Source organism: Eucalyptus grandis, chromosome 7 (assembly GCF_016545825.1).
Source record: "Eucalyptus grandis isolate ANBG69807.140 chromosome 7, ASM1654582v1, whole genome shotgun sequence".
Classification (NCBI taxonomy): Eukaryota; Viridiplantae; Streptophyta; class Magnoliopsida; order Myrtales; family Myrtaceae; genus Eucalyptus; species Eucalyptus grandis.
Window position 1 is genome coordinate 52918064 of NC_052618.1, and position 13228 is coordinate 52931291.

General features: G+C 43.4%; 3 protein-coding genes across 3 annotated transcripts; 2 read left to right on the plus strand and 1 right to left on the minus strand.

The window, feature by feature from the left end:
• The first annotated feature begins 805 nt into the window (after positions 1-805).
• On the plus strand, positions 806-4867 carry LOC104454249 (serine carboxypeptidase-like). Its single transcript, XM_010069044.3, has 9 exons — positions 806-1291; positions 2181-2349; positions 2487-2606; positions 2833-2976; positions 3060-3210; positions 3409-3497; positions 3894-4152; positions 4235-4368; positions 4463-4867. The coding sequence occupies exons 1-9, from the start codon at positions 960-962 to the stop codon at positions 4589-4591; spliced, it is 1527 nt and encodes a 508-aa protein (XP_010067346.2). The 5' UTR covers positions 806-959; the 3' UTR covers positions 4592-4867.
• A 1342-nt stretch (positions 4868-6209) lies between these two features.
• LOC104454246 lies at positions 6210-10716 on the plus strand. Its single transcript, XM_010069042.3, has 8 exons — positions 6210-6531; positions 7577-7650; positions 7953-7994; positions 8203-8244; positions 8643-8726; positions 9952-10039; positions 10283-10380; positions 10472-10716. Exons 1-8 carry the CDS (start codon positions 6291-6293, stop codon positions 10496-10498), a joined length of 696 nt encoding a protein of 231 aa, XP_010067344.2. The 5' UTR covers positions 6210-6290; the 3' UTR covers positions 10499-10716.
• Positions 10717-10794: 78 nt separating this feature from the next.
• On the minus strand, positions 10795-13141 carry LOC104454247 (U11/U12 small nuclear ribonucleoprotein 31 kDa protein). The gene is made up of 2 exons (XM_010069043.3): positions 12196-13141; positions 10795-11210 (listed from the first exon to the last, which is right to left on the minus strand). Exon 1 carries the CDS (start codon positions 13096-13098, stop codon positions 12256-12258), a length of 843 nt encoding a protein of 280 aa, XP_010067345.2. The 5' UTR covers positions 13099-13141; the 3' UTR covers positions 10795-11210; positions 12196-12255.
• Between the last annotated feature and the right edge of the window lie 87 nt (positions 13142-13228).

The window sequence follows — 13228 nt, forward strand, 5'->3', positions numbered from 1 at the left end:
TTTTTCTTGAATTGACTTGTCCTGGTTACCTTTTCTTTTCCTAAGGGATGATGACGCAATGCGGATCGCTTGGGGGCTAAGAATTGTCACGGGGGTATTTTATTCTTTTGTAAAGCTCTCTCTTTTCTTTAGGCTGCGTCACCCACGTCGGCAACCGGCCCCCTCCATTAGAAAAACGAATTTTTCAGTTGTGTCCAACGACGGGTCAGTCACTGGCTAATTAATTGAGAAGTCAAGTTCTTAATCGGGTCGAAACGAAAACGACGTCTAGCTTGTGTATCGTTCGAATCGACATTTCTCGAGCGCAAAACAACTCCCTCCCTTCTGAAAAATGGAGCTAGTCGGATGATTTACTCTGCTCATCGATCGTGTAAATCTATGATTTGCGCAAATTGGTTAAAAAAAGAATCCGACCCGGAAAGATAGTCAAAGCCCCCCATAGATCTAACCGCCGTCGTGAATTGACCCGGAAAATAAGGTTCAAGCCGGACCATAGATAGATCCGATCGTCGCGAATTGTCGCCTTGCCTGAGCTCGGCCGAGGCTTGCGTGCACACAGTTGCAGACGTACACCCCTCCACACGCAAGCCCCACCCCCCAAGAAGGAGAAAACCCCGAAAAAGGACAAAAAAGAAGAGCTAAAAAATAAAAAAAAAAGGAAATATATCGAACGCCAAAAAAGCGTCACTCCACTACCTTCCCCCACGTTCAAGCCTAAAACGACGCCGTCGTTTCGAAGCTACAGCCAACCGCTCTTCCTCTTCAAGCTCCGTCTTCTTCGAGCACGTATAAAGGCGCAAACCCCCCCACGAAGCGCAACCACCATTCCTACTTTCGGGAAAAAATCCGATCGTCCGCTTCAACTTCAAGCAGAGGAAAAGCGACGACCTCGAACCTCGCGATCGGGGGAAATCCCATCATCGCCGGCGAAAACGATCGCGGCTCCGGTGAAGGGGAAAATGGAGCGGCTGAAGCTCGTTTCTCTGTTCCTCGCCGCCCTGCTCCTCCCGCTGCTCGCGCCTGCTTCCGCGACGGACTTGCGCGACCTCAGCTTCGCGCAGTCGAGCTTCCCCTCGGTCCACGCCGAGCAGATGATCAGGCAGCTCAATCTGTTCCCCAAGGAGGACGTCAACGTCGGCCGCGGCGGGGTCGCCGGTTCGGCGCTCGGCGAGAAGCGCATCGTGGAGAAGCGGTTCAGGTTCCCTAACTTGGGGCTGGAGTCCGGGGTTCCCGTCGAGGATCTGGGTCACCGCGCCGGGTACTATAAGCTCGAGCATTCTCATGACGCGAGGTAATTCTCATGGATTCTCTCTCTTTCTCTTCTTTTTTTCTTTTTTACCTTTGAAGGATTCCTTTGTTTCCGGTTTGATGGGGGTTCGGCGTGATGTCTCGCTTAACTGTCCTCGATCATAGATTTTTGTCTGATTTTTGGGTCTATCAAGTCAGAAGGCCAAGTCTTGTTGTTTTCGGTATCGGAGGTTATGAGTTTCATTTTGGGATTGCTAGTGATGTGATGGCTTATCTATTGCATGTCGTGTATGAGAAAAGGTGTAGAAATTTGGTGGATGCTTAGCCGTCTGTGTACCGTGTAGTTGCGTGTTGTTCTGTCTGTGCGAAATTTTGCTTTGATTCAATGCTTGATATAACGTCATGGCTTGGAGCCTTGTTGCAAATTGTAACCTGTATCCTCTGAAGGAGTTTTTTTTGTGAGATGAAATTATTGCATTTTCATGTACAGTATATTCTCGGTGTAATGTTACTTGTGGTCCTTGTACTTTTACTTGAAAATCAAAACTTTTGTGGGATTAGAGAAAATTAATTTAAATTAGGATTTATGAGAGTTATGTAGACTTTTTTACCTTATCAATTTGTTAAATATTTAGTAATATACTACTATTATTGGAAAGCTTGTATAAAAGTTTCTGAGTGAGGGATATTTTGGATTTGCTTTATACTTTAGAGAGGTGATGGATTGAACTTACTGAATGATGTGAAGGAGATTTAGTAATGGTTTGTGGTTACACTTAGCTAGTAAATATCCTATGAGCATGTGAAAATTTGCTACCCAGTAGATTTGTCAATGATTCGCATATTGCTTCCCACATCAAACTAACTTGGCTTTTGGTGTCTCAAGTCTAGCTGCAAAACTTGTTTTTAATCTTGTTGCTTGTTTTTGGTAGGATGTTCTACTTCTTCTTTGAATCACGAAACAACGAGAATGATCCTGTTGTTATCTGGCTGACTGGAGGACCGGGTTGCAGTAGTGAATTGGCTATGTTCTATGAAAATGGTCCCTTTGCCATTGCAGACAACATGTCCCTTGTTTGGAATGAACATGGTTGGGACAAGGTATTGAAGAGTATTTTTAATTTTCGGTTTTCATAAACAGTTGCCACTTGGGAAGGATTGTAAATGTGTTGCATCGTTACAATCTTATTCTATTGTATCCTTAGCAACTAATATGATCTCGACAATGTATTTTTTAGGCTTCCAACCTGCTTTATGTTGATCAACCGGTTGGGACTGGCTTCAGTTATACCTCTGACAGGCGTGACATCAGACACAATGAAGATGGCGTCAGTGATGACTTGTATGATTTCTTGCAGGTCTGTAAATTCTTTTGACTTCTATTCTACCAGAGTTGTTGGCACTGTGGATGCCAGATTTCTTGGAGAAGATTCGATCTTGAAAAGATTCGTAGCATTCATCTGAAACTTAAACAGTACCACGTCCCTTTTCTTTGTTTCATTTAACCTAACAAAGAAACAGGCGGCTTCAATTGAAACCATGTAGACTTTTGCATTCTTTTGACTTGAAGAGCTCTTGTTCTAGGCCTTCTTTGCGGAGCACCCTCAGTTTGCAAAGAATGACTTCTATATTACTGGAGAATCATATGCTGGTCACTATATACCTGCTTTTGCTGCTCGTGTTCATCAAGGAAACAAAGCTAAAGAAGGAATTCATATAAACCTAAAGGTAGGGCTGCCAACTTCAACTTGCACATCATTGTGGTGGTTGGTTAAATTTTTTGTAAAACTAAAACCAAAATGTCAAAACAGGGATTTGCTATTGGCAATGGCCTTACTGATCCTGCAATTCAGTACAAAGCTTACACTGACTATGCATTGGACATGGGGATTATTAAGAAATCTCAGTATGACCGTATCAACAAGATTCTTCCAGTGTGCGAAATGGCTATAAAGCTTTGTGGTAATGACCCTGATCTTGTTGGGAAATTCTCCTTTCCACTATCCATTCTTCTTCTTCTTCCCTGGCTACCATTTTAATTTTTTGGACTAGTTTAATCTATTATTGCTAAAAGAAATTTGGCTTCTCTCTCTCTCTCTGCTGCAATTACTTTTCTAATGCTCATAATGAAACTTTCTTGTCTGAATACACTACTTTCAGGTACTGATGGTACAGTCTCTTGCATGGCTTCGTATTTTGTTTGCAATACTATATTCAGCAGCATCATGGCACTGGCTGGTGACACCAACGTAAGTTTATCACCTCGTGTTTTTTCAGGCATTTTGGTGGTGAATTAGGGTTTGTTTTCCTATGCTTTTTTCATTTGTTTTCTCCTGTTGTCTATGATCCCGTAGCATGTCAACGGTTAAACGTTTGAAAATCCAAGCTTGATAGATCTTAGTATTGTTCCTTTTTTTTTTTTTTAATTAAGAGATCATAGTTCTGAATTTTTTTCTCGTTCCATTACCTGATATAACCATTTATTGAAGAAATGAGTTTGCACTTTCCCATTTCTCATGTTCATAAACTGGAGGTTATAGAACAATACAGATTGAAAGCAACTTTAGACCTTGTGCAAGCATGGAGAGTAGAGGAAGGTATCGGAGATAATGTAAAATTTGATGATTTTATTTGGTCCATTGCAGTATTATGACATCAGGAAGAAGTGTGAAGGGAGCCTATGCTATGACTTCTCCAACATGGAAAAGTTCTTGAACCAGAAACCTGTCAGAGATGCACTTGGAGTTGGAGAGATAGATTTTGTATCGTGTAGCCCGACAGTTTATCAGGCCATGCTGGTGGACTGGATGAGGAATCTGGAAGTTGGAATTCCTACACTTCTCGAGGACGGAATTCAATTGCTAGTCTATGCTGGAGAATATGATTTAATCTGCAACTGGCTTGGTAAGTTATCTCTAACTACTTCCAGTGGTAGGTCAAGCCAAATCATTTCATCTCTTGTTGCTTATTGTATTTATGTGATCAGGTAATTCGAGATGGGTTCATGCCATGGAATGGTCTGGTCAGAAGAAGTTTGTGAACTCTCCTGAAGTTTCCTTCGAAGTTGATGGATCAGAAGCGGGAGTTTTGAAGAGCCATGGCCCTCTGAGTTTCTTGAAGGTCTCTCTCTCTCTCTCTCTCTCTCCCCCTGTGTGTCAAATGTCAGATGGAATAATTTTGGCCATTCTAAGCTGCATGGTCTAATTGACACCAGGTGCATGATGCGGGTCACATGGTTCCAATGGACCAGCCGAAGGCTTCACTAGAGATGCTGAGAAGGTGGACTCAAGGCAAACTCTCTAACACTGGAGCTGACTCAGAGACCTTGGTGGCTGAGATGTGATTCTGTCGCCTGCACATCAGATCTCATGGGAATAACTTCTTAAAGAGTTCTATTTTCTTCTATATGTGCCTGTAAATATCTCCTCTTAATATGTTGTGCTTTCAGACTCTTTTGAGGCCCTCCGACATAAGATGGTATGGTACATTGTTGGGTATCTGAGATGGTTATGTTAATCTCATAGGGCACTTCAGTATAACTAGAATTGGATCCTTGTCGCATGTTTTTAAAGTGAAGGTAAAGGAAGGTATATGTGCTTTGCTGTGAGTTCTTTGATGATATCATTGCTCGTTGTTTTTGGTGAGTCCGTTGGTTGCTGTGGGACAATCCTTGGAGTCAGATTGGAACGAAGTTGAATGTTTTTCTTGGACCGTCTTTGGCTAGGGCCATAGCTTTTTCCGTTTATGACTATGTCGTAAACAAACCCGCCCCATCCTTACTTGCCCTGGTTGCAGCGCATATGATCTTGATGGCGCATCAGGAGGAGCCCCAGCCACCCTCCGTTATTGATTGATTGCAACTTTCGCCTTTTAATAACTTAGAACAAACCAGTGGCTTATAGATATCTATTATCTACTACGTGCTGTAGTAGGAGGATTGCTCCCAGTTCTTCTTGCCCGACCGGCCAATAAGATTATTGGGCATTGGTTGTCTGGTTCTCTGGATTCCGTGGCTCTAATGCATTATCTTGTTCTCTGGATTCTATGGTCCTAATGAACTAGGATTTAAGAGCAAGTCGCACGGAGCACATAATATGATCGTTTGCTGCTTGGTCTGTGAAAAACTTACTTTTACCACGACCAATAGAAGACCCTTTTTCTCGCAATGGATTTTCACTGGGGGTGAGAGGGTGGATATAACAAGGCTCTTCCAAGCAGTGCACTCAACCGGGTGAAACAATTGCGTGTAATCCAATCAAATCAAATGTTCCCACGGGAAGAACCGTACTTCTCATGCTCGAAAGGAAAGCTAGTCACCCAAGCGGAGTAACAAAAAAAAAAAGAATAGAAAATGAGGGAACCGGTGGCTTTGAGCTTGCAGTCTTTCAACTCTCGTCCACGATCCAGCTTCTATTGAGTCAGCATAAGAAGATGTCGATGAGGGTAAGATACAGGACAAATTAGTTTTGGTCCAGAGCTAAAGGAGTTCGATTAAGCTGGTTAGATCGAATTTCTGCTCTTGATTAACTTAAGGTCCGAAAGAAGAAGCCGGCAGCAAAGGAAGTAGCAGCAATGCTTTATATAACTGCTTGTAGATAGAGAGATTCATCCCCTGCTCTGTAGGAAAAAGGAACTCTTGGAGAAAAAGAAGCCGCGGAGGAGACTTGACAACAAAGTCCCAGGTGAAAGCAAAATCGAAAGAACGATGGTGGATCATCATAGGCATTGTCCAATAGCAAACTATTGCCCACTAATCAAGTTTCACCAAATAAAATTTACTTATATTATCTGTATTGTAATATGTTCTTCTAAAAATTGTAATAATTATTATTTAACATGTAAATTTTACTATAGTTGCTGCGTTGCCTAAGGACTATATAATCATTATCTAGACAGATTTTTCTGGAAGAATTATTAAATATAACATTCCGTAACTAGAGCGTAAATAGTAACAAAAGTCTCTTAGCTCCCGGCGCTGGTCGCCGGCCGGCCGCCGTCCTCATGTGACGTAACCAATCAGAAGAAGATAAAAAGAGAGGGATATGGCGAAGGAAAGAAGGATTCGAGTGGCCATGGCGTCTGCTCTGAGCTTCTCCCTATACTCTCCCCTTCTTTCCGGCAACTCTCTCTCCCTGCTTCCTTCGCTCCCGCCTTCGCCTTCACCTTCACCTTCACCTTCACCTTCACCTTCTCTCAATTCCCGGCCCTCCCGAACGCTCGCTTCTTCGAGGAAGCTCACTGCTTTGAGGCTCCAGAACGGTATCCCGAGAGCGTCCGCCGAAGGTCCGTTTTCTTTATCCCAGAATGGGTCGACGTGCGAAGCGTGGGGATCTCTAGACCTTTTTTGGGCTTGTCCGTTCGTTTTCTTCCTCGATTTACTCTCTCGCGCGTCGGCCGTGGTCTCTGAATTCTTTCCTTTCCATGTCTTGCTGAGCTCTTAGAATGTTTATGCTGTGAATTGCTTGAGAACCCGATGCGTGCTATCGAGATCATTTTGTTTGAAATGGATTGCCTTAGTATATAAAGAAGCGTATGAAATGTCATAATGCGCGTTTCCGAGTGCTAGACGGGGCACTTGTTGGTCGTTTCAGCTGGTTCTCAGCTTGAACCAATTGGAAGTCCAATCAAGTGCTCGGCGAAAATGCCACTGGGGCTTATGATGCGATGGTTTTTCTGGTCTCTTGAATTTCAGCATTGTGCCAAATTGTAATGTTGGGGTGAGAGTGGTTAAGCTGAAGCATTGAATCTTTGATGACATGGAATGCATGATCGCCTTCCTTGCATTACCATTATAAATAGCCAGTGCCTCCCCTGTTCGAGGGAACATAAAAGTGGACAAGGCTTAAACCTCCGATCTCTTACTTAGAAGATGAGAGTTAACATCAGCCATCGTGCCGTCTATATTGGGTGAGCAGAAGATGGTGGTTAAGTCGATGCATTTTCTTCGATGGACTTTTCTTGGTTACTAGCACTTCATAAAATGAAACAGAAAGATTGTCAATCCTAGTTCTTTTGTGTCTTACAAACTTGGGTTTGGGAAATTTAGAAAAAACAATAAGAATAATTAAAGCTTGGACCGGAGAACACATGGGGACTCTATGACGGCATATGAGTAGAGACCAATTCTTTTGAAATCGAGGCAGAAGCAGTGGATTTTGAATGATTTATTATACCAGATTTTTACTGGTATGTTGCGTCGTACAGCATCATCTGCTACTGCTGGGATAAGATCCAAGAAGAAGCCATTCCTGACGACAATTTTAATGCTTTCTCAGTCTTGACTTTCTAATAGGAGCATTGCCTATTCACATTGCTTTTTGTATTACAGGAGTGCCGAGTGATTTGGTCGAAGATTCAAAGTTCGTTCCATTGAATGCTGAAGATCCTAGATATGGCCCCCCTGTAAGTTCTGGTTAGTTTTCTGCATCACCGCGAGTTCTTTTTCACGGCACATTCTTACGCAGCATTATTGATTCATAGGTAGCATTAAACGAGCCACCATGAATTTGTCTTGCATAATTCCTCAGCACCTACCTATCTTAGTAGCAACTCATACAGCAAAAATGTGAAATTTTGGATGCATGGAATTACTGAATGAAACTGAACTTCTTACTTTGAAACTTGATGAACATGTTTGATTTTTCATTTTGTTCTTCTCGAGCAATGAGATTACCTTGATGTTTCAAGAAGTTTGAATTTTGCAGGCTTTGTTGCTAGTAGGCTTTGATGCAGAGGAGGCGGGAAAGGTATGAATCTCTGTTAATGACTCTCTATGTCAAGTTGGCCCTTCTTCTTAGGTAGAGGAGGTTGAAACATCTTTCTCAGAAGTACTTTGGTTTTAATATCATCTACTATCTTTAGTCTGTGTTCCGTGTGGGTGAAATTCCTTCAGAAGGTATGAGGGAATCTGCCTATTATTGAAGTAACTTTTCTTTTGGTGTTCTACAATTACAGATCCAACAACTTCTGAAAGAGATGGATGGCGAATTTCTGCAGGTATCGTAATTCAGTGTTCTTTATGGCAGTTGCAACTTTTGAAGATGTATTTCCTACTTTCTTTTCATTTGTCTCTTAGTGTAGAATAAAGGTAAATTGTTCACGATGCTGCTTTAAAATGCTGACAAAAGTGAGTGTAGGCTTGGAATTCCACCTATGCTCGGACAACATTTTCACAAATATTTGATAATGTTGGATGATTTCATACTTGACGTCCATTTTCTTTGCTTTTAACCAATTTTTCACCAGAAGCAATCCGTTGCATCTATGCTCTTTCCCTGAATTGAAGAGAGGCAGGGCTTGTTGAAAGAACATAATTTGACATCGGCCAGAAAGCAGGATCATGCCAACAGGTTTTATATGCCTTAGCTGATTGATCCTTGCCCTTGGTCTTGCAGATTGTGTACTGCACTGAGAGTATGGTTAATCGTTCACTGTGGGAAGCGGTGCATACAAGACAGCCTGATTTGAAGTCAATCAAGGTAAATATGAAGAGCTCTGTCCGCGTTACGGCTTTTTTGATAAGTTTAATGACCTTCTATATGGGTCGAACTATTTTCCTTCATTGCCACGATTCTCTTCCTACATCAAAATTAATGCATCAATTTCCATGACTGGTGCCTTTTGAAGAAAGAAATAATTGCTAAGAAAATATCCACTAATTTGTTTGTTGATGTGATGATGAATAGGAGTAAGCATCAGTTCACGGTTGACCTTGGACTGATCTTGGACCAGCCCAATCATGCCAGTCTTGGTTCGGTTCCTAAGGGGATTAGGTTGGTCTTTGGTCTTGGGACCCCTGATCCCTTATACTGTGCGGGTTAATCCTCGATCTTGAAAGTGTAGGGTTGGTCCGGGTTGGACCAACCCTATAGTAGATAAAATATATTATATATTATATATCTATATGCTTTTCTTTATTTTAAACTTTAGCACCTTCTCCATGTAAATTAGAAAGTAAAAAGAAATCACCCTAATTCCAAAAAAAAAAAAAAAACCTCTTCACTCACCTTGGTCTTGCTCGCTTCGCTCACCTTATTCAACACTCACCTTGCAGCTTGCCTCTCTTCACTTGCTTCACTCCCTCTGTTTACTCATCGTCTCACATGTTTGCTTATGGTTTACTGCTTTTAAGAAGTGTATATTTTTTTGTTATTATCTTATCGATGTGTATTTTGTTCATAGTTTAATTACTCAATATTGCATTGTTGATCAATATGTAATTTGAAATAATATGTTTGTCATTTTAGGGAATGCAAAAATTGAAACAAAAAAAATAATCCATTGGTTCCGGGTTGACCTTGGAACCGGACCCATAGGGTTGGTCCAGGGCTCAATAAAATTGGTCCTCAATTCCAAAAATTAGGGACTAATGCTGTACAGGTTGGTCTTTGGGTTAAGTGTTGGATCGGCTCAACTCAGATCGTGCTTACTCCTATTGATGAATATTGGAGTATCCTCATACTGTCATTTAACAGCTTCTCAGAACTACTGTCATTCCTTACAAAAAGGTTCTAAAAGGATTGAACTGTGTAGCCCTCTTGTATTGTTCAACAAGTCCGCAGGTTACAAATTACCAACTCCTATTAGCAACCATCAGTAGATTTGGCTGTAGAATCACAAGCAAGTAGTAAATTACGGTTCTATTCTGTTCTGTTCCACCTTCTGTTATTTGCACTGATGCATCATCACTTTTTTTTTTCGCAGATTGCAAAGAATGTTCCGCGTATTTGCTTCTTGTCGGGTCTCACTGGAGAGGAGATGATGATGTTCATTGATGCCTTTCCCGAAACGGGTATTGCTTCGTTCTTCTTCGACTGAAGGCTGTTTATTCATTTAGTTACAACCATTCACGTTGGAAATACTCAGTTCTTTTGTCTGCGGCTCTACTCATTGTAGATCAGCTAGGAAACTGTCTTTTCAGACAGAGCCAGTTACTTAAATTTGGTCATGCGACTATGGAGTCTGCACATTTTGTTTATCCTCATTCATGATATTGCACATTACCATATGGCACACTGTGCCTTGGTCCTCGCAGGATTGGAACCAGCTGTTTTCGCAGCTCTTGTTCCCAACAGCGCCAATAAACCAGTACAGGAATTGATAGAAGAAATAATGGGAGATCATGAAATGCTTGTAAGTTGATATATCATTTCATAGTCTTACAAGAATCTTTAGTTTTGGTTCAGTCCCTCAGTTTGATGGAGGCATATTTGATCCTTTGCAGACTGGAAAGCAGAAAGGTACGGGCTAAGCATGTAAGAATCGCTTTGAAGGATTGTGACCATCGTTAGCGTTAGCGCATAAGCGGGCGGGCAAAAATGTTTACCACAATAACAGATTGTCATTTCATTCCTATTCAAATTCCATGACATGGAGTACTGTCACCTGCTTTCTGCATCTACTCCGAAGCTGTGAAATCAATACATAATCACTCAGCCTAAATAACAACACGGTTCTTTGTTTGAAGAACACCGGCCTTCAGAGTCAAGAAAGCCCTCTATCGTGAGCAATGAGCTCTCGTTTAGAAGATAGGGTTTCAAGAAAATAGACAGCGGAACTTGCTTTTCTCACTAGTCATAAGAAGTCTAAAGCCAACATGTAGTCTGTCTCAAGTGCTCTTGACTTTGAAGATTTCAATCCTTTTCTTGCCTCACATCATCTGGCAGATTGCTTTGTAATCACAATGTGTTCAAATCCAGATGGTTGACAATAACTTACAAAAAATTCCTTGTCATTCTACATCATCATCTGTGCGCTAAAGTTAACGATTGAAAACCACAATTGATAGTCTACATATGGAAAGGAACCAGGCTTTCCTCTTTTTCCAATTATAAAGGACACAGCGTATTTTGTCTCCCAAATGTCCTGCACAAGCATCCTTTCCGTAGCAAATTCCCTTTTCCACCCAGCCACATCAGCCAATATCCAAGATTGCTTAATCAGACTATTTTCAGGAAAGACCCCTGAAAATAAACCAAAGCAAGATTTAAGAAGAAGCCTAAACATGCAGGACCATATGCCTGTGTGCAAGAATGCATGTAGGAGAAGATGGTCACTGTGATGATGAATATGGGCTGTTAGCAACAGACTTGGACCATACTACATATAAGGTTATCTTATGACCCAACTCATAAAGAATCACAAACCACAAGATGGATCCTCGAAGTATTATATGTATGCATGTAAGACGGAATTAGAGATAAAAATCTAGGAAAGCCACACAAAAGAGTTGAGAGAGAAAGCCATGTGAAAGATAACTTGCACAGTTCCTCCACAATCTGCTGTGATTTTCACACTATCATCATACTTCCTTCTCCAGGCTGAACTCTCATAGCTACATTTTCCTTTTTGGCCACAACCTACCATACCAACATTGGCAGGTGACGAAATGCTTCAGGATTGCCGATATAACAGCCATCGCCTTGAATAACTAAGCCTTCACTATATCCTCTCACTTGAATGTTAAAAAGGAAGGTGCTCGTTTTTGACAGTGACTTGTCAAATGCAAAAGACTACGGCCACGTCGCCTTTAAATCGCACCCCCATAAGAGCAAGATAAAGAAAACCTAACACAAGCTTGACTACAGTATGCATGGGGGAGCACCAAGTAGCTCGTTTTTACTATGGACTATGTATCTTTCTCGAGTAAATGCAATCATCTGCAGTACATGCAGCGTGAGAAATCACCTACTCATCAGCAAACACAACCACCCAATTTCAATCCGCAAAGGCATAAACTACTTCATACTGCTTCATCATCAGTAATCCCTTCATCTCAATGCACCAAGCTTACAATCTCTAGCTCCAACATCATTCTAACCAGACACCAAGTAAGTGTCCAGAGCCTGACTATACCAGGAAAACCACGAAACAGAGGACTTCAACCCATAGCTTGATTCGAAAAACCAGATGCTTCTACTTAGCAGATAAAAAGAAACAGAGACATACCTCCAAGAAGGTTGACTTCTACAAAATCCAAGCAAAGTCAAGGCCTCGCTCTCTGCAAATTCACTCATCCTCCTCATCACTCTCGTCACTGAAATAGCTCACCTTTTTCTCCCTCCTCTCCTTCACTCTCTCTCTCTCCTCTCTCTCCCTTCTCAACAATCTCTCGTCCGCGCCGTCGTCCACCACCGAGGCCCAATTCTCCTCCTCAAATACCTCCCCTTCATCATCTCCACCACCACCGTGGCCGCCGCCGCCGCCGCCGCCGCCGCCGCCGCCGGCACCGGCGCCGCCCCACTCTTCCCTTCCTCCGCCGCCCCTCCTCCCCTTCTTCGGGGCGGGCCTCTCTCTCGGCCCCAAGATATTCTTCGGGCACTCGTACGACAGGTGCCCGTCCTCCCCGCACTCGTAGCACTTGCTCTTGTCCTTGTAAACCCTCTTCTTGATGAACTCCGGCGCCCGGCCGTTGTCGATCGCGATCGACGCGGCGACCTTGCGGCCGTTGAGGATCTTGCCGTGCATCTCGGCGGCGGCCCTCTGGGCGTCGGGCTGGGAGACGAACTGGACGAAGGCGACGCCGCGGCTGCGGCGGGTGGCGCGGTCCTTGAGGATGGTGACGCGGGCGATCTTGCCGAAGGTGGAGAAGAGGGTGTGGAGGTCGGAATTGGTGAGGGAGAAGTCGAGGTTGGAGACGTAGAGGGTCGACTTGGAGGGGACGAGGCCGCCGGATGAGGAGCCGCCGCCGCCGCCGCCGCCGGAGCTCGGGTTCCTCCGGCCGTGAGCGGCGGCGGGGTTGGAGGTCGACTTCTGAGGAGGAGGTGGAGCTGAGGGGTACCGGTAGTAGAAGGTATCGTCTTCATCGGAGCCGGAGTCGTCGCGCCGCCGCTTGTTCTTGGGCTTCCCCATCGTCGCTCCTGCTTCGCGGTTCCCCACCCTTTCTCCTCCGCCGTCTTCGTCGCCGGCTCGATATACTCGCGGCGAGGCGCAGGTTGGGCCCTGGGAGAAAACCCAATTAGTCTCCGTGGGCCGAGACCAA